General features: G+C 41.3%; 2 protein-coding genes across 4 annotated transcripts; one reads left to right on the forward strand and one right to left on the reverse strand.

Annotated features, from left to right (window-relative positions):
- The first annotated feature begins 455 nt into the window (after positions 1-455).
- LOC130426427 (interferon-induced very large GTPase 1-like) lies at positions 456-6,824 on the forward strand. Its single transcript, XM_056753197.1, has 2 exons — positions 456-1,402; positions 1,742-6,824. Exons 1-2 carry the CDS (start codon positions 590-592, stop codon positions 6,518-6,520), a joined length of 5,592 nt encoding a protein of 1,863 aa, XP_056609175.1. The 5' UTR covers positions 456-589; the 3' UTR covers positions 6,521-6,824.
- A 971-nt stretch (positions 6,825-7,795) lies between these two features.
- ubn2b (ubinuclein 2b) lies at positions 7,796-19,449 on the reverse strand. 3 transcript variants are annotated; one of them, XM_056753202.1, is made up of 15 exons: positions 18,800-19,449; positions 17,696-17,812; positions 17,493-17,594; positions 17,240-17,371; positions 17,020-17,114; positions 16,492-16,948; positions 15,522-15,592; positions 15,166-15,402; positions 14,643-14,753; positions 14,422-14,565; positions 14,236-14,286; positions 11,748-12,933; positions 11,356-11,551; positions 8,462-8,530; positions 7,796-8,356 (listed from the first exon to the last, which is right to left on the reverse strand). In XM_056753202.1, the coding sequence occupies exons 1-15, from the start codon at positions 19,079-19,081 to the stop codon at positions 8,310-8,312; spliced, it is 3,297 nt and encodes a 1,098-aa protein (XP_056609180.1). In that variant the 5' UTR covers positions 19,082-19,449; the 3' UTR covers positions 7,796-8,309. The 3 variants fall into 3 exon arrangements, with proteins under 3 accessions (XP_056609180.1, XP_056609179.1, XP_056609181.1); XM_056753201.1 differs by having other exon boundaries at positions 17,020-17,117; positions 18,800-19,446; XM_056753203.1 differs by lacking the exon at positions 8,462-8,530 and having other exon boundaries at positions 17,020-17,117.
- Between the last annotated feature and the right edge of the window lie 74 nt (positions 19,450-19,523).

Consider the following 19,523-nt stretch of genomic DNA (forward strand, 5'->3'; position numbering starts at 1 on the left):
TATCATGTGTTCAATAACACTGAGACTGAAGACCGCACACAAGTGTCTGATCTACTGGAGAAAATAGATCACATGGTGACAGAAAACGGAGGAAGTTACTACTCATGTAAGAGATTCAGAGAGATGGAGAGAGAAAAACAAGAACAACACATGAAGAGACTGATGGAGAGAATAGAAGAACTGAACAGAGAGAAAGAAGAAGAGAGAGAGAGAATGAGGATGATGATGGAGGAAGAAACACAGAAACATGAGAGGGAGAGAAAGACAAGAGAAGAAGAGATTATAGAGAGAGAAGAGAGATATAAAAGAGAAAGAGAAGAGAAAGAAGAGAAAGAGAGACAGATGAGAGATGAGATTAAGAAAGAACAAAAGACATTTAAAAGTGAAATAAAGGAACTGAAGCTACAGAATGAAGAATATGAGACTGAGATCAAGAGAATAATGAAGGATTTAGAAAATGAAAGACAGAATGTTGTGGAGAGAAAGAAAATAGAAACAGAATATAGTGAGAGAGAAGAACAATATAAAACAGAAATAAAAGAGATGAGAAGAGAGCGAGAGGACCGTGAGAGACAGACACAAGAAGAGAATGAAAAAATCAGAGACTGAAAATAAGAGACTGAAACAAGAGCGAGAGGAGATGAAGAGAGAGAACGAGAAGATCAAAGAAGAGAAAGAGAGAATAGAAAGAGAAAAAGAGCTGAAATATACCAGAGAAATAGAGAGATTAAAAAAACACACTGAAGAAGAAAAACAGAATGAAGAGAGAGAGAAGACGAGAAAAGAAGAAGAATACAAGAGAGACATGAAAGATGTGAGAGAGATGAGAGACGAGATGAGAAGAGAACGAGACTCATTTAAGAGTGAAATGGATGAACTGAAGAAAGAAAACAAAGATCTCCTGATCAAATATAACAAACAAACAGACAAACTGATGAACACAATAGAGAATCATGAGAGAGAGAGAAAGAAGAGAGAAGAAGAGATTATACAGAGAGAAGAGAGATATAAAAGAGAAATAGAAGAGAAAGAGAGAAAGATGCTTGAGGACATGAAAAGAGAACGAGAGGAATGGAAGAAACAGAGAGAAGAGGAGAAAGTGAGAAGAGAAGAAGATGAGAAAGAGAAGCAGATACATGTGGAACAGTGTGAGAGACTCAAGAGAGAAATGGATGAAATGATGAGAGAGAAAGAGAGAATAGAAAGAGAGAAACAACATCAACTAGAAGAGTTTGAGAAGAGAGTTCAGGAGGAGAAAAACATGAGAGAAGAACAAGAAAAGAACTTTGAAGAACAACTGAAACACGTGAAAGAAGAGAGTGAAGATCAACTCAAGAGAAGAAGAACAGAGATAAGAGAGGAATATGAAGAGATCTGTCCTCAGTTACATGATGCAGTACAGGTGAGTGTTCAGAGAAATATATTTTATTCATGTCAGTTTTAATATGTTGAATCTCAGTATCATCAGACCTCATTCTGACTGTTTGTACGACATGATCTGTTTTGACTTTAGTGAGTTTAACATTAGTAGAAACACAAAACAATCATTGACTGAACGCTTCTAGTAAAGCTGTGCTAGAAACATTAAACAAAAGATCTTTTGACTCTAAAGTGATTTATTTCAATTGTTATTCTGAACTTTTCTCTGCAAATATATGAAAATAATTATTAATATTTTACATCATATTTTCCTTTCTGTGCAACATCGATACGATATAATGTTGTTTTATTTACTTAACAGAGACAACAGACTGATGTCAGATCAGGTCGACAACATCTGTTTGAAAGACTTAGTCTTGAAAGTGACGGACACCAGAATACACTGAGAGCCTCAGATGTTCTTCAGATAACTTCACATTCATTACAGTCTCATGAGTCTTGTGCTGAAGAAGAGCTGGTGAAGAATTATCTACAGAAACTACTGATGATGAACTACAGAGCAAGAGACATTAAAACTAAACACATCAATGAACATCATCACACACAACAAACAGACAATGGCTATGAGGGGGATATTTTTGATGAAATGCCTTCATCTAATGCAGGAACAAGTAAATCAGACTCTATTCATCCGATGGATGTTCAGATTGCTGTGTTTCATTGTGCTGATAGTCACTTAAAGCAGATGATGGTCACTAAACTCTCTCAGTGTCAGTTTGCTCTTCCTCTGCTTGTTCCTCATCCATTCACACAACACATTGAGTTTCCTCTCTGGACATTCAGACAAATCAGCTGGAAGCTGAAGATCAGAAAAACTGACAATGACATCATCAGTAGAGTCCAGTCAGTATGTAAAGCAGAAACTCCAATGGTGTCGTTCTTCAGGTTTGGTTCTGTGTCTTCATCTAAATCTCAGCTGATGAACAGTCTGATCAATGAGAAACACAACACGTTCTTCACCAGAAACTGTCCAGGCAGCAGCAGAACCAGACTACTGATGGATGGAGTGGTGGAGATCGCCTGGTACTGTCCATCTGAAAAACACACAGATACATTTACTGACTGTGTTGCCTTCTGTAATCTTCATGGTGATGCAGGAGACAATGAGACACAGATGAAGATTCTCACTGAAATGTCTTCAGTCAATGTTGTTCTTCTGACAAAACTTGACAAGAATGATAAAAATGCATCAAAGATTCAAGAGCTGTACAAAGACAAAAAGCCACTTATTTGTCTTTTTACTGATGATGAATCTGATGTCATTGAGACAGATATGGAAAAATACAAAATTGGTCTGAAAGACAGAAATCAGTCAGATGTGTCTGAAGATCTCAGAAGAGCTATAAATGATTGTCTATCATCTTCAGCATCAGAGTTCATGTTCAGACTTGAAGACATTTCCAAACACTCAGATATCAGAGTAGATGAAGAAGATGATGAAGACTGCAGGAGAGGAAGAGAAGCAGCACAAGAGATGATGAGTTTACTGAAGAATAAACCTCTGAAAGAAATCAAAGAATCATTTCTGCCCTGTCAGGGGAAACTGTGGCATCAGTGGTGTCAGAAGAACAAAGAACTTCATCGACCTCAATGGGAAGAACTAGAAAATGATATAAGCATAAAATTAACAGAAATGATGAACATTCGTCAAAAGCAACACAAATCAAACATCAGTGAGTTTCTGAAGTTATTTATTAACCAAATGGAAACAGAAAATGATAACAGGATGTTTTTCCTGAGATGGCTCAGAATCCTCCTGAATGAATTCACCTCATATGTTCTTTCTGCTCTACATCACAAGTATAATGAAAAGTGGTCAACAGTCATACAACTGAAAGAAAATAATGATAAATCTGCACAACTCAAGAACGAACAAATAGAACGACCCAAGACAGAACAAACCAAACAACTCAAGACTGAACAAACAGACCTTGAGAGAATATCTGCAGATCTTCAAGCAGCATCCTTTGGTCTGGAGCACATCATGAGAGAGATCGGTCAGATCTATGAATCATGTTCATCTGTGAAGAAGAACAAAACAGATCTTCAGTTTGACTTCTCTTCTCTCCCGAGTTTTGCAGCAGAGATGATGATCTCTGGATTTCCACTGGAGCTGATGGATGGAGATGCTGCTCATGTTCCTGTCATGTGGGTTACTGCTGTTCTAGATAAACTCATCCAGAAACTGGGAGATCAGAGAGTGTTTGTTCTGTCAATTTTAGGGATTCAGAGCTCTGGGAAATCCACCATGTTGAATGCCATGTTTGGACTTGAGTTTGCAGTCAGTGCTGGCCGCACCACCAGAGGAGCGTTCATGCAACTGATCAGAGTCTCAGAGGAGATGAAACATCAGATGAAGTTTGATTATATTCTGGTTGTTGATACTGAAGGTCTTCGTGCTCTAGAACTGTCTGGAAAATCCACAAGACATCATGACAATGAACTGGCCACATTTGTTGTTGGTCTTGGACATCTGACATTGATCAACATCTTTGGAGAAAACCCGTCTGAGATGCAGGAGATTCTCCAGATTGTTGTTCAGGCCTTTCTGCGGATGAAGAAGGTCAAACTGAACCCCAGCTGTATGTTTGTACATCAGAATGTTTCAGACGTCACAGCTGGAGAGAAAAACATGGAGGGAAGGAGACGACTGCTGGAGACACTGGATGAGATGACAAAACTCGCTGCTAAAGATGAAGTCTGTGATGCTGAATGTTTCAGTGATGTCATTAATTTTGATGTTTGTCATGATGTGAAGTATTTTGCTCAGCTGTGGGAGGGAAGCCCACCAATGGCACCACCAAACCCAAATTATTGTGACAACATTCAAGGACTAAAGAAAACTATTATCTCACAAGCCTCTAAATCAGCTGGAATTATACTGACAAACCTACGAAAGCGAATTCATGATCTCTGGGAGGCTTTACTGAATGAACGATTTGTGTTCAGCTTCAGAAATTCTCTGGAGATTTCAGCATACAGGAGACTGAAGACAGAATACAGCAAATGGACGTGGACTCTTCGCAGTGCCATGATAAAAATTGAAAACAAACTATACAATCAAATTGAAAATGAAGAAATTCACGTGATTGAGGAAAGAGATCTTCAGAGAGAACTGAAGCAAAAAAGTGATGAAGTGAATAAATCAATGTCAGAATTCTTTGAGAAAGACACAGATGCAGATAAAGATATCATGATTCAGTGGAAAACTTCATTTGAAATAAAAATCAAAGAGCTTCAGGAGAACGCTTTAAGAAAAACAAGGAGGAAATTAAATGAGATTCTTCAGCAGCGAGACTTGAAGAGAGAGATTGATGCTCAGAGGACACATCATGAAAACACTCTCTTGGAAAAGAGCAAAGAACTTGCTTTAAGACACAAAGACAAAAGACATGATGAAGAAACTCTGAAGAGAGAGTTTGATGTGTTCTGGGAAGAGTGTGTGAAGAAGATCACCAGAGATTCTCCTCCAATCAAAGACATTGACATACTGAGAGATGTGAGAGAACTCCTCAGTGACATCCATGAAAGTGTTCATGTAGATCAATGGAAGAACATCATAGATATTTTCACTGTTCAGAGTTATTCAGATTATATTCAGTTCAAGAGATTCAGTGGAAATCCAGCAGTTTTCAGAAATGTCTTCAGAGCAGCTCAAGAAAAGTATGGTTTAATTTTGCTTAAAGAGGATGAAGACCAAATAAAAATCTTGATCTCAGATGTTTGTCAGCAGACAGACGAGATTATTCAGTCATTTAATATCTCAAAGCTGGGCTATAATATCAGCTGCTTTCAAGAACTCACAGATTACATAAAAGCAAGAATAGTACAATATGAGGAAAGACAAGTGAAATATGCGTTCAAGAGAGAATTCTTCATAGATTTAGTATTTTCTATATTTAAGAGAGAAAACCAGACATTCACTGAACAACACAAAAAGTTCAGAGATGCCAATAATCCTGATCTCTATCTGGAGAAGAAGAAGAGAGAATACTATAGTGTTTTCCAGAAATACTGTGAAGGAGCAACATCAGCTGCTATTTTTGGTGAGATCATCTGTCAGAAACTGAAAGAACCCATTGAACAGAGTGTCTACAGACAGACCGCCAGAGATTTAGCAGATGAGATGAGATCAAACTGTCCATCACTGAATGGAAACAGATCAAATCTGGAGCAACACATCCTGAAGAGACTGGCAGAAGAGGAGAACTTTGACAAATACATCAATTACATTAAAAACCCCAGAGATCACTTCAAGAGTTTCATCAGAGATGAAGTGAGTCAGTACATCAGAGATCAGTTCAGTGTTCAGCTCAGGATGAATCAGAACATTGAACTCCTGCAGAAGAAGATCATGACAGCAGCACATGAATCTACTCAACATGTTCAAGAGAACAGAGGAAATGTTGATGTGTGGTTGAAGTTTTTCACACTGAAGCTCTCAGATGTTCTGATGTTCTCTGTGAAGGACTTCAGTGGAGTCAAACATGATGATATTGATGATTTCAATCTTCTAGAAGATGTGATAAGAAAATACCTTCCTCCTGTAATATCTGACATCAGTAGAGAGTTCAGCACAGATTCATTTAATAAGAAACTGGATCTGAACTACAGAACAGATGAGATTGTGATTGATCACTTGTGTCAGTGCTGTTGGGTTCAGTGTCCGTTCTGTAATGCTACCTGCACAAACACAATAGAAAACCATGATGGAGATCACAGTGTTACTTTACACAGAGTGTTTGGAATTAATGGCACACATTACAGTGGATCTACAAATCTGTGTATCAGTGTCTGTACATCACAAGTAGTAACCAATTTTTGGTTTTGTCCACATGACTCAACTGATCAGAGATTCATGTGGAGAGAATACAGAAGAGCAGGAGGTGTGTATGCTAACTGGAGCATCACTCCTGACTTCTCTGAACTGCCCTACTGGAAGTGGTTTGTGTGCAGATTCCAGAAAGATCTGGAGAGATACTACAATAAAACATTCCAGGGTGAAGGTGAGATTCCAGATAAATGGAGAGAAATCACAAAACAGAAAGTTATTAAGAGTTTAGATAAATACATGTTATGAAGCTCCTGTGATGGACAGGTTATCTAGTGTGAACACAGACAGACTTCTCCTGCTGTAGATGAATCTGAAACACACACACGTTTTAATATCTGGACCTGTGACTGATCTGTAGTGTGAACTGTGTGTGTTTGTGAAAGATTTCGTCACGCAGATGATGATGATGATGATGTCATGTAAACCCATGCTGACTTAATAAATGGCTTTTGTGTAGTTGTCCACTGACCTTCAGATCATTATATCTAGACACCTCTTAAGATGTTTACTCAAGTGAAAATGTGTCAATAAGTTGATTTGTTTACTTTTTTATGCCTTTGAGAAATAAAACCTCATGAAAGTAATCCTGACTGAGGTTACATAATAGTTACATACATAAATCATAAGTGTGTGTATTGAGTTCTGAAAGAAAACATTTCAGTTTCTAAAGTCAAATTCAGTGAGTGATGTCATCATGTCAATGTTATACAACATCTCACAGAACTCTTCAAGCTTCTTAAGTCAAAAACAGCGTTGACGTTTCAAAAGGTTAAAGATACAAGCAAAGATTTGAGACAATACTGATATAAAATACTACACAAGATAAAATAGACCAAACAAACAGTCCCACAAATATATCTGTGATAGAAAAACTATATATATATAAATGTAAGTATTGGAGCATAAAGGCGTGAAGAAGCTCCTCTGGATGTGTTAGTGACAGTTCTGTCATCATTTACTCAACCTCATCTGTAGAAATTTCGTGGTTCTGATGAACAGATATTTGGAAGAATGTGATTAATATTAATATTTTTAGTTCTGGAATATCAATGACTATCATAGAAGAATTATCTTTTGTTCTGTTTATGAGATATTTTAAAAGATGTTGAGGGATCATGGGTAATATGACTGATCCTATAATCTTTCTAATAAAATGTAAAGAACTTCTTCCACAGTGAAAAACATCCCAAACATAACAGTGAAGACAAGCAGAAACATGTGAGCACTGTCTGATATCTGAGTTAAAGAATTATCCTGTAAACAAAGATCATCAGATTGTGACCAAAAGATAATCACTTCAAACACATGAAGGTCAAGTTATAAAAGAAGTTATTCATGTCATCACACTGAATGTTGTTATTGTGTTTGATGTGACAGTAGTTGTGTTATCTTATGTCTCACCTCTAGACTTCTGAACATGGTCTGTTTACCCTCAAGTGTGAAACAACTTGACAAGTTACATCTAAAGGACACTGGGGTTCACATCTCTTACATGATGAACACAAACAACACACAAACACATTGTTTAGTCACTAAGGCTTCTGAAAGTTTATTTTACTTGCGTCCTGAAGCTCAAGTAAACAAATCCTGAAGATTCAAGTACAGTACAGTTTTCATCCACCTGCCCTTTACATTTGGTTTACGGTTTTTATTTTAAAGGGGCGTCAAATTCATAAAGAGCACCAGAGACACTGACCTACACATGAGAGAGAGAGAGAGAAACTCATTCACTGCTTATTCAAACTCTAAAAACATCTAAAGGATTAAAAGCTGAACATGTACAGATACTGCAGCTGATGAACACACACGCACGCACGCACAAACAAACACACGCACGCACGTCTCTCTCTGTCCACAGTGTTTCAGGTCGGTGTGTGTAAACATTAATACATATGTACAAATAATCATCATTCATCTAATAACATTATTCAAATGAGTATAAAAACACTTCTGCTCATTGGACGCTCAGCAGATGATGCATAAGTGGGAGGAGTCAGTCCTGGATCAGAGTTCATCTCATTGGAGCTCTCTGATGTCACGATGGCTTCCTCTTCAAGTCTCCGCCCTGGGTTTGATTGACATCTGCACACAGAGACAGAAGCATCATGACGTGATTCAGAGAAGATGAAGAAAGCACAAACAGACGCATGCAGACGCAGCGGGCAGACGACACAGCTCTGAGTTTACCTGAGAAAGCCAGCTGTAAGTGAGGAGGAAGAGCGCCCTGAGCCCCAGACATGAGACCCTTTAACAAATCTGAGGAGAGACGGGATAGAGAGACACACACAGACACACATGAGACGTCATGAACAGAGGATGAGTCATGAGTTTTAATGTCACAACAGAAAATAACAGATGAATGACCCACACTGAGGAAACCACATGAACATAAATCTACAGAGTTTTAAAGTGACAGTTCACACAAAAATGAGAATTCTGTCGTCACTCGTCCTCTTTTCATCTTAAACTGATTTGACTTTCTTCTGCAGAATACAAAAGAACATATTTTGAAGAACGTTGGTAAGTGAACAGCACTGGACCTCATTCACTTCTATTGTATGAACAGATAATCAGTGCAAGTCATTGGGGTCCAGTCTACAACATTCTTCAAAATATCTTCTTTTGTGTTCTACAGACGAAATTTAAATGACAAGATGGTGAATGAATGATGACAAAAAATTTATTTGTGTGTGAACGGTAGGGGTGTGCGATATGACGATATTAGATCGTGAACGATTAAAATGACTGCACGATCCACTTTTTCGGGAAAATCGTTAAATCGTCCTATATAGTAGTGTTCTATAGAATTCGTCAACATACTTGCGATAGATTGCGCCATGTTAACAAGCTCGTATACGTTGCTTGTGAATTCAGTAAGATTAAGTGACGCGGTCAGTGAAGATGGAGGGAAAAACGGAGGACTTGGTCCCTAAAAAAAGTTCTCCATCAGTAATAATGAAATGGTTTGGGTTTTCCCCAACTGACACGGCCCAAACAACAGTTATTTGCAAATGTGGCAATGATAAGATTCGAGCGTCGTAAGGCAACACAACGAACCTTTTTAACCACCTCAAAATAAAGGGACTGAAAGAGTATGCCGACAGTCAAATTATAAAGGGATCCCACGCGAGTAAATCAGGTACAACCAAGCATACGGAAACTAAAAGGCCTAAACAACGACTTTAGCGAAAGAACCATTTGAGAAAAAAAACACGTATCCGTATGACAGAATGAACAAGCGCTGGAAAGATGTCACTGACGCGGTCGCATTTTACCTGGCCAAAGACATGATTCCCATAAAGACATTGGTAAATGAGGGCTTTAAAAAACTGCTCAAAGTCGTAGATCCACGTTACGAAATACCCAGCCAAAAATATTTATCCTCCACGCCCATTCCACAGCTTTACTCCGAGTGCCGCAACAAGATGAAAAACAAAATTCAAAATGTAAAGTTTTTTGCTAACAGCTGATTTATGGTCTTGCACTTGCATTAAATATTAACTTGATTAAAATATTCTTCATAATATAAATGGTAAAGAGTATATTTTTATATGGGGACTTAGTTTGGCTGTATTGAAGCCCCTTTAATTTGCAAAATAGTCTTAAAACCAACTTGAAGAAGAACCGCGATAAAATCGTGATCTATCTGGAAAAAATCGTGATTTGAATTTTTTTCTAGATCGCCCACCCCTAGTGAACGGTCACTAAGAAAAATTCTAATTGCCGGGCTCACACCAAACCCAAATTAAGCGATTTGCTCGAGTAAACTACATACAAAGTCAATGCAAGAACACGTTTAGACACAAACTCACACCTGTCAATCTCATCTTCGGCGAAAGTTTAAAATATTTGACAGATTGCGTCACTCACACGAAAATAACGAACTCTAAACACGATTGTTCGTGTTTGGTGTGAACCCAGCATAAGAGTACAAATTATTTTGAAACTTCACAATATGAATATAGCACTGGTTTGTGATATGATTTTATTCTTTAATGTATAGTCAACCTTTCAGTGTATTTAACTGATGCTTATAATTTCCAGTTTTTTATATACAGTAGACTTGATTAATTTTACAAACTTGAAGCATTATCATTTTGCATATTGTATAATGCATTGTAGCAAGTTTGCACATATGACATTTTTCTTCAAAATTTCAACCTTCATTATTTCACTAATTGACAACAAAGAGAGAATGATGAGAATGAAAAAACAGAGGCATGTGGCAAGAAATAAACGAGCAACAATGAATGAATCCAATGAACATCAGAAGCACCACAGCAGTGAGAATCGAGATCCAGCTAAACACATCAGCGCAGACAACACAACATCATCACACATTTAAGACTACAATACTTCAAACTAAATGTGCAAGTACAACTAAAGATTACACTATTTAAAAAACTATTTAATACTGTTGATTGGTATTGCTTCTAAAATGTACTACACACACACGCGCACACACGTCTACACAACACAGCTCCTCAACGCTCACATCACTCATTATAAGACGTAAGGTCTTTACACTTACAGTACAAATTTTCGTATGAGTTTCTTCGTATTTGGCGCTCGTTTGTACCTGTCTCTGAATTGCTAAATCTCCTCACAAACCACTTGCTACAGATGTGGAAAATGCAGAAAATTGAACCCAGTCCGAATTTTCTGTAATTGCATACAAACTCCAAGCAAAGAAGCAAAAAGAGGCAAATACATGGTGGGTGACACATCTGCGGCAATTGCGTCTTCCGCACAAGTTGACACGTCCAGAGACATGAAAACTCTCACTGGCCCGTCGCGCAATGTTTCTGTCACCCATGAAATAAAACCAAGAAATCCAACAAATACTGTGATATTGAGCGAGGAACACATTCTTCACATTTGGTGTGAACACAGCATAACAAATACTCTTGACACAAATAAGTTATCAACCGACTAAAACATCAGCTCTTCTGATATTCCTATTTTATCTTTAAATTAAAAGAAAATTATAATCCGATTTCTATATTTTGTTCTACAACTGCGTAAACAACCTTTAACCCCTGATCATTGTCTGTGGTTTTGAGGAATATGTAGTGACTCACTCTGAGACAGGGTAAACCCTGAGCTGCTGGGGATTGTTGAGGCGCTGGAGGCCGCGGTCGACACCACAGATGAAGGAAGATTCAGCAGGTTTGGAAACTGGAACGGGAGAGAGACTGGAACCAGTCCTCCCAACATCCCAAAACCCATTGGCAGAGAGGAAGCAGCGGAACCCAGAAGAGCATTGGAGGGCGACACCTGGAGAAAAGACCTTCATTGAAACACTATTGGACCCAACAGTGTCTCGGACAGCAGACAAGTTTAAATGTTCATTAAGAAAAGACATTAAAAGGAAAAGCAGGAAGAGAATCCCAGAAGTCAAGAGTTCTGCACTTTTCCAAATTGTTTTTGACTGAAATCATTTTCATCAGACTAAACCATATTCATGTCAAACCTGTGAGAGCTGAGCTGCTGCTGTCGCCGTGGAAACCGACGTGATGGTCTTCACCCCTTGATTAGCACCCCCCACTTGTCTGTGCCTCTGCCCGTGATTGGTCGTCCCTGCTGCCAGAGATGCACTGATCACAGGTAGTTTGGTGATGGATGAGGTTGTGGTGGTGAGGTTGGAGATGTTGTTGCCCTGAGATGTTGTCTTGTGTCCCACAGGAGAACTATAAACACCTGCTGAAAACCCTGTGTGAAGCCCTGTACTCTTAGACGTGTGCTGGTGCATGCTGGGTAACGCGAGCGGTCTGGAGGTGGGGGATGAGGTGGGTGTGAGTTTTATGATGGCAGAACTGGAGTTATGGGGTGATTTTGTGATGGTGGCCTGCATGGGCGTGATGAAGCCGGGCTGATGCAGGGTGGGTTTCGCTTGAGAGGGTGACGGGGTGTTTTTGGTCTGTGATGTGGTGGTCAGGTGAAACGGCAGGACGGTTTTAATGTTTAAGTGTGAGGGCGGTGACGTGGTCGGAAGCGTGTGCGTCCGTGACAGCGCATCCACACGACTGCCACCACTATTATTGCTGGTTTTAATGAGACCCGTCGGCATGGCGATCACTGTCTTGCAACCTAGAATCTTCTGAGGGGCATGAAGAGGGGACGATGTCGGAGGCGGGCGTGGTTTTGGAACAGCAGGCAATGATGGCACACACATCTTAGCGCCCGGGTTGACGGCGGGACGCTGAGCAGGTACGACTGAATGTCTTTGAGTCTGAGATAGAACACTCACGCCTTTGACAGCCTCACTGCGGACAGACGGAGACGAGAGGACGGTGGGAGGGGACGGGGAGGCGGAGATCTTTTTGGGCAGATGTGGAGACACGTGCAGTTGTGCTGAAGGGGTGGGTTTGGCTCCGGCTGTTGACGGGGGGATGTCGGACTGAACCAGACCTTTAGCAGCGCTGCTGAGCATGGCCAGAGCGTGAGAGATGGAGTCCAGCGAGGGAGCGGTCAGATCCTCGTCCAGAGAATCAGACAGACAGATGGGCTCAGGTGGAGACGACACACGCTGGACCACAGCCGCAGATGCTGCAGAAGGAGGCGTGGCTTCCACAGAGATGACTGACCGCTGGAGAACAGCACCGTTGTCCTGAGGTTTAGGCTTCGCTTTGGGAGGAGGTAAAATCCTTTTCTTCATTCTGAGGATCCAAAAGACAAATTATGAACTAGTGAGGTACGATTCGATAACATACAGGGTTGACAATTACAATTGTAACATGATATTTAAAATTAATTCATATGAAACATCTCAAATGACAGATTTTGAAAAAAAATGTTAAAGAACTCACAACAAACGAGGCTTAATTGAACCAATTTTAACAAAAAAAATCTATGGAAATATTTCTATGCACGCTTATTCAGCCGCTTAAGTCATTTAACAAATAAATAAATGAAAGCAATAAAGCATTTGAAGAGAAGACATAACTTCCTGGAACTATCTGAAGGCTCAATGAATCACGTGACAAGGAAATCTTTCAGTGTTTCCCCTACCATTATATAAGGGGGGCGCCCCGCCCTCTTAACGGCTCGCCCCGCCACCCTTGGAGGTAAAAAAAAATTTGATTTGATTTTCTTTATAGCGCCAGATTATAACTTCTTATTTTATTAAACAAACTAAATAGCCCTTAAGTAATATGTTATTTATCTTATTTCCACGATAGCATGTCTTTTTTACAATTGGTGATGTGTGTTTACAATTATCCCTTTGAGTGCGCGCGCACGCACGCGCGTATTTGCGTCTTTTAAAAGCTCACAGGGAACTGAAGATGGCAACACTCACTCCACTGCGAGTAGCAGCCAGAGTTGCTCTCCTGCTCCAAGTCTAAGTGTTGCGCATCCTGCCCCTAACAAGCATCAAAATGTCCTGCGCACGTGATCACGTCCAGAACAGCGCACGTTTATTTTTTTAAAGAGATATCTTATGTTACCATTTTTTAACTTTTACAAAGCATTACCCTCCCAGACAACCAATTTATGTGACTAGATAGATAGATAGATAGATCTCAATAAATGGGCCAGACGTTTCTGACTTTCCATATCAAGAGGTGACAAAAGCTGCACACTTTGTGGATAAATTAGATAAAAATAAATGTTCCAATGTTTAGTTTAATGTACAGTTAAAATAATTGTTCAGTTAATATATTCACTACTGCCATTAAAAGAAACAAATGAACACCATGACTCATTTAAGTGTTTGTGTCTGTGTCAATCTTCCCCAACCAACCAACCAACCAAACAACCAACCAACCAACCAACCAAACAACCAACCAACCAACAAACCTAGGGGAACACTGTCTTTACTGCCGTTGACACGATTCTCTCTCTCGATGGCTCTCTTAAGCACAACTGTGCCACATGCTGGAGCATTTGCCCTCATGGCTATAAGTTCCGACCGATATATTGTAACTTCAACAGAAGAATAAAGCCGAGATGAAACTCACGTGTTTCCGGTGAGATGACCGTGAGCCATACGGCTCTCTTTAAACAACATCCTTTAGAAAAAAACAGAAAGTGTGTGTTCAGATCTAATGTGACGTAAACAGTAATGTTTAAGAAACATAATGGGTGATATACACTCATCTAGATCATCATGAAACACAGAAGTGAGATTCAGTGATGTCACACACCTGGCCTGCATCCATCCTTTAGGCCAGAGAGGTTTAACCTCCGTCTCCATGAACACCTTCAGATAATCTTCAAGTGAGAGTGCACTCTGACCCTCCAGATCATAACAGCCCAACTTCACCCGCACCAGATTACACAACAGAGTCCTGCACAAACACACACATGGTTAATTCATTTACACACATTGTGTGCGTCACTCACACTGCATCACTGAGTTTCACACCTGAGTTTGTCGTCCCACACAAACTTCTTCCTGGGTCCCATCACTCTTCGTCCTGGCTTCTCTTCATCCTCGTCTTCAGATCCATTTTTCTCAACGTCCTCCGACTGTTGCCTGTAAAACACAAACACACACAGACACTCTTAAACATCATTCTGATCTCAGACCTGATGTTTCCGTATGTTCACATTTACATTTACATTTAGTCATTTGGCAGACGCTTTTATCCAAAGCGATTTACAGTGCACTTATTACAGGGACAATCCCCCTGGAGCAACATGGAGTAAAGTGTCTTGATCAAGGACACACTGGTGGTGGCTGCTGGGATTGAACCAGCAACCTTTGATTTATCAGTTCAGTGGATTAACCCACTAGACCACCATCACCATCACAATAGTGACTCATTCGTTTTGAGTTTATTTTTATGAAAGCTAATATTTATTTCATTCACTGTGGAGAACTGAACCACAGATCAGAAACACACACATTCAGGAATAATTAAGCTGTATGAGAGATAAACTCTTACTTGGCGACTTTAGCCATGCAGTCCATGTTGTAGCGTGCGATCTGCTCGGGCATGACGCTGCATACGGCCAGTTTGAGGCTGAGCAGCGGCGTCCGTAGCCTGTCGTCCTGAACATTCAGACTCAACTTCTTCAGACGCTTGAGCAGAGCTTCTTTATTACATGGAACAAACGCCTCCAGATGAGAGTAGACCGCCGAGCGCACTGACACATGTTTTTCCTGAACCTGCAGCTCAATACTACAGAGAGAAAGAGAGAGAGGGGGGGTGAGAGAGAGAGAGACCAACAGAGAGAGAGTCAGTCTGGACTAACAAAGAGTGATGTGGCAAGGAGGATAAGAGAAGAGAAATAAACTCACTCCAGCAGAATGTTGTTCATGTCAAGAGTGAAGAACTTCTTCCTCCCCTCAACATCAAACTGACGAGACGCCTGACAGAACAAACACAAACATCACAAACACAACAATAAACAGCTCCCTGATAGCACACAAACATCTGTCAGATTCTATTTGACGTCTTCAAGACATACACTCACCTAAAGGATTATTAGGAACACTTGTTCAATTTCTCATTAATGCAATTATGGTGGTGGTGTAATGGTGTCGGGGATGTTTTCTTGGCACACTTTAGGCCCCTTAGTGCCAATTGGGCATCGTTTAAATGCAACGGCCTATCTGAGCATTGTTTCTGACCATGTCCATCCCTTTATGACCCCCATGTACCCATCCTCTGATGGCTACTTCCAGCAGGATAATGCACCATGTCACAAAGCTTGAATCATTTCAAATTGGTTTCTTGAACATGACAATGAGTTCACTGTACTTAAATGGCCCCCACAGTCACCAGATCTCAACCCAATAGAGCATCTCTGGGATGTGGTGGAACCGGAGCTTCATGCATTCCACAAATCTCCATCAACTGCAAGATGCTATCCTATCAATTTGAGCCAACATTTCTAAAGAATGCTTTCAGCACCTTGTTGAATCAATGCCACGTAGAATTAAGGCAGTTCTGAAGGTGAAAGGGGGTCAAACACAGTATTAGTATGGTGTTCCCAATAATCCTTTAGGTGAGTGTAGTTTGCTCATCTGCAACACATCTCGGACACGTCTGCTGTCAGACGTCATATAGACATCTAGAAGACGTCTGTAAGATGTTTATGATTAAGAACGGATGTAAAACTGCCCTTTCTAAGATGTTTAGCAGATGATTTTACACAGCAGACGTTTTCCAGATCTCTAGCAGACGTCTTACAGACGTACCTGTGCTAGCTGGAGTTTACAATCACACGAGAGATATAAACGATGACAGAAACTGTCAGACACTCACCGCTCTCAGGTCATCGATGCGTTTGAGGAGGGGTGCAGGAAGACCGTTGGGAAGAGGTGGTGGAGCCATCAGTCCTGTCTTCTGCACTCTGGCAGCGGCTCCTGCTTTCTGTACCGCCACTGATCCATTCTCGCTCTGTCCCGGACTGGACGGTTGAGGAGAATCCAGCAGTCCAAAGTCCAGGTCGCTCATCAACTCCTGGAGCATGTCGTTCTCTGAGGCCCCGCCCAGCAGTGACATCATGGCAGGGTCAGAGGTCAGGTCAACCACGGACATATCACCGGCGGGGGTGACGGTGTTAGATTGAGCAAGAGTGATCTTGGCAGCAACCGCTGGGATCTTCTTCCTCATCTCCTCTTTCTCCCGCGTGAAGCGTCGGAGCATGGCAGCGAGAGACAGGGAATCCTTCATCAGCTTCTTCCTCTTCTTCTTCTCCGGCCGGTTGAGAGCGGACACACTGAACAGAAAATCTCATCACACACGTGTCATGGACCGAGAGAGACTTCCAGAACGCGTGTCTGAACTCACCCAGGCTTCGGCACTTTGAACTTTCTAGGTTTCTTCTCCTCCAGACATCCGTCCTGCTTCTTCTTTCTTCTCTTGATCACTCGCTCCTCTCCGTCCTTCTGTGAATCAGGGGAAAAATCCGAATCAATCTCACGCTCAGAGATCTGAACATCCTGTCAATACACTCATCCGTTAAAGACGGAAGCTGACCTCAGATCAGCAGTCGCACATTAAACGTCACCTTGATGTGGCGGGAGATTTTTCCTCCGTCTTCTCCCTCAGATTCAGACGCGGCTCTGAACTGCAGCGTGCCCGTGTTGATGTAGAACCCCCCCAGTTTAGTGTTCAGAGACGCTGGAACGAGCTCGTCGTACTGCAGAGAAACAAGAGAGATGTCGATGAGACTCAAACACAGGATACACAACACAGTTATCACTTGAATGTCAAGTTTCAAGAGAATTGTCCACCAGAAGAATAAAATGTGTCAGACTCACAGCCTCAGAGTTGTCGATAAAGGGATCAGTGTCGTCGTAGCCGTAACCGATGTCAATGAGATCCTGCATGCGGTCTCTTCTCTTCTTCTTGCCGCCGGTTCCCTGAAAACAAACACGCATGAGAAAAATCATCCCACACATCACCAGATTTAACACACATTGTGATCTGCAAGACTGTGTGTCAGCTACAAAACTAAACCTACATATTTGCCCTCAAACTTCTTGGCGAGAGCTTCGACCTCTCGTCTCTCTTTATCCTCGTCTGCAAAGGGGTCGTTGGGGTCCAGAGCGGGTGCGAGTCCTTTTGGAGCTTTTCTCACCTTGAACAACATAAAACACGTCAGACAGCACCAAACACACACAATCACGAACAGCTCCATACAAATACGTGTTGTGCATTTTAGTTTTCTTTTTAATCAAATGTAACACAGTGCACGTAACGCTGTATCAACTGAGATTAACCACTATTGCAATTACTGAAAAAACGTCACATTTCAGGTTTACAGACAGCGACAATATAAAGAGAACAATATTTCTCCACATGAACCGCATCATCGTGACAATTAAATCTGAAGCTGTTTTTACACTATGATTGGATCTAAAAAATACTGGACGTATCGATTAAAAAAGAAGCTGACAGCAGACTGCCAGTCGGAAGAGGGGAGGAGTCAAAGGATGTCCATCAAACTCTTGTCATCAAAGAAGAATCGACACTCCAGAGCAGAAGCACAATTTTTACATTTACTTTGTGGAATTGTTAAGTACAAAGCTAACAACGTGTACCAATATTTATAATAAGTAAATATTGTATATTTTGAATTTCCACATTCCACAAGTGTCACTAAAGCACACACACGTCTAAATGTTGTAGAGATCTAGAAAAGGTCTGTAACATGTTTATGATTCAGAACGGATGTAAAACTGCTCTCTCTAAGATGTTGAGCAGATGTTTTCCAGATCTCTAGCAGACAGAAGCAGTTGTTGATTCGGTTCACTAGTCCTCCTTATGTTTTAATATTTTCCCTTTAAATAAATCTGCAAACTCCATCAAAGATTATCAGCCGTTTTCAATTGAAACTTGTAATAAATTCATTTCCAGCATTTATGAATTTGTGATTCCTCACGACTAAAATGCGTCCCACAGTCAATCTATTGTTTAAGTGTTGTGTTGGTTGTTAACATATAGTACTGGTGTTTGGTCAAGTACACACTAGACACACAGACACTCGCGGAGTGTTTACTACAGTCGCAGGTTAATCCGGAGTCAACCCTGAACCCGTTCAGTTATGAGTTAAGCGCGCGCGCACCTGCACGCTGGAGTGGACGAGCTCGCCGTAGTTAAACTCCGCTGATCTCTGTTCGTTTGGTTCGGACAGGTTCAGGTTCAGCCGCAGTGAGGGTTTGGTCTCTCCTGGGTCTGCTGCTGTTTTGCCGGTACCGAACAGCCCGACGGCAGTAGTACCAGAACCGCAGCTGGGATTCGGCGGCTCGTTCTCTCCGTCCTCCCGCCGGCGTTTCTTGGGCTCGGGCGCTGATGTGTTGTTGAATGAGGCGAGAGTGACGAACGGGACTTTTCTCGGGTCGGCCATTGGACTCTCCGGCTCCGCTCGAGCCCGAACACACACGCGCGTCCACGCGCGAGCTACTGACGGTTAGCTTGAGCTAAAATGTGCGCGTGCACTCTTTAACGACAACGTAAACTTCGACACGAGTAAAGAGTTCAATGTAAAGTGCGTTTGATGTTTCATTCAAATCGAACTCGTTCAGTTTATTCGAGTGTGAAAGTAGTTTTTGTTTCTCTCAGTGAAATCTCAACAGCACCAGCGGCGGCCATTTTTGATAGCAGTAAATACAGGATGAGGCGGCGAGGTCACTGAGCATGCGCACTACGAGTGAAGACGGCTCAGGACCAATCAAAAGTCGCAGAGCGCTTTAGAACCCGCCCACTTCGAGCACCCCTGTAAAAGAGGGAGGGGCCGCCTCAGTGCCCGCGCTGATCGCGGGAGATTTCCGAATCAGTTGTGGGTTAGA

This window comes from Triplophysa dalaica, chromosome 7, assembly GCF_015846415.1.
Source record: "Triplophysa dalaica isolate WHDGS20190420 chromosome 7, ASM1584641v1, whole genome shotgun sequence".
NCBI lineage: Eukaryota > Metazoa > Chordata > Actinopteri > Cypriniformes > Nemacheilidae > Triplophysa > Triplophysa dalaica.

Excerpts from the sequence above, each read along its gene's own strand:
- LOC130426427 (XM_056753197.1), top strand. The coding sequence starts at position 590 with ATGAAAAAATCAGAGACTGAAAATAAGAGACTGAAACAAGAGCGAGAG. Across the intron at positions 1,403-1,741 it reads AGTTACATGATGCAGTACAG|AGACAACAGACTGATGTCAG; the intron begins GTGAGTGTTCAG and ends TTTACTTAACAG.
- ubn2b (XM_056753201.1), bottom strand. The coding sequence starts at position 19,081 with ATGGCCGACCCGAGAAAAGTCCCGTTCGTCACTCTCGCCTCATTCAAC. Across the intron at positions 14,754-15,165 it reads TGCATGGCTAAAGTCGCCAA|GCAACAGTCGGAGGACGTTG; the intron begins GTAAGAGTTTAT and ends TGTGTTTTACAG. Across the intron at positions 8,357-8,461 it reads CTTACAGCTGGCTTTCTCAG|ATGTCAATCAAACCCAGGGC; the intron begins GTAAACTCAGAG and ends CTCTGTGTGCAG.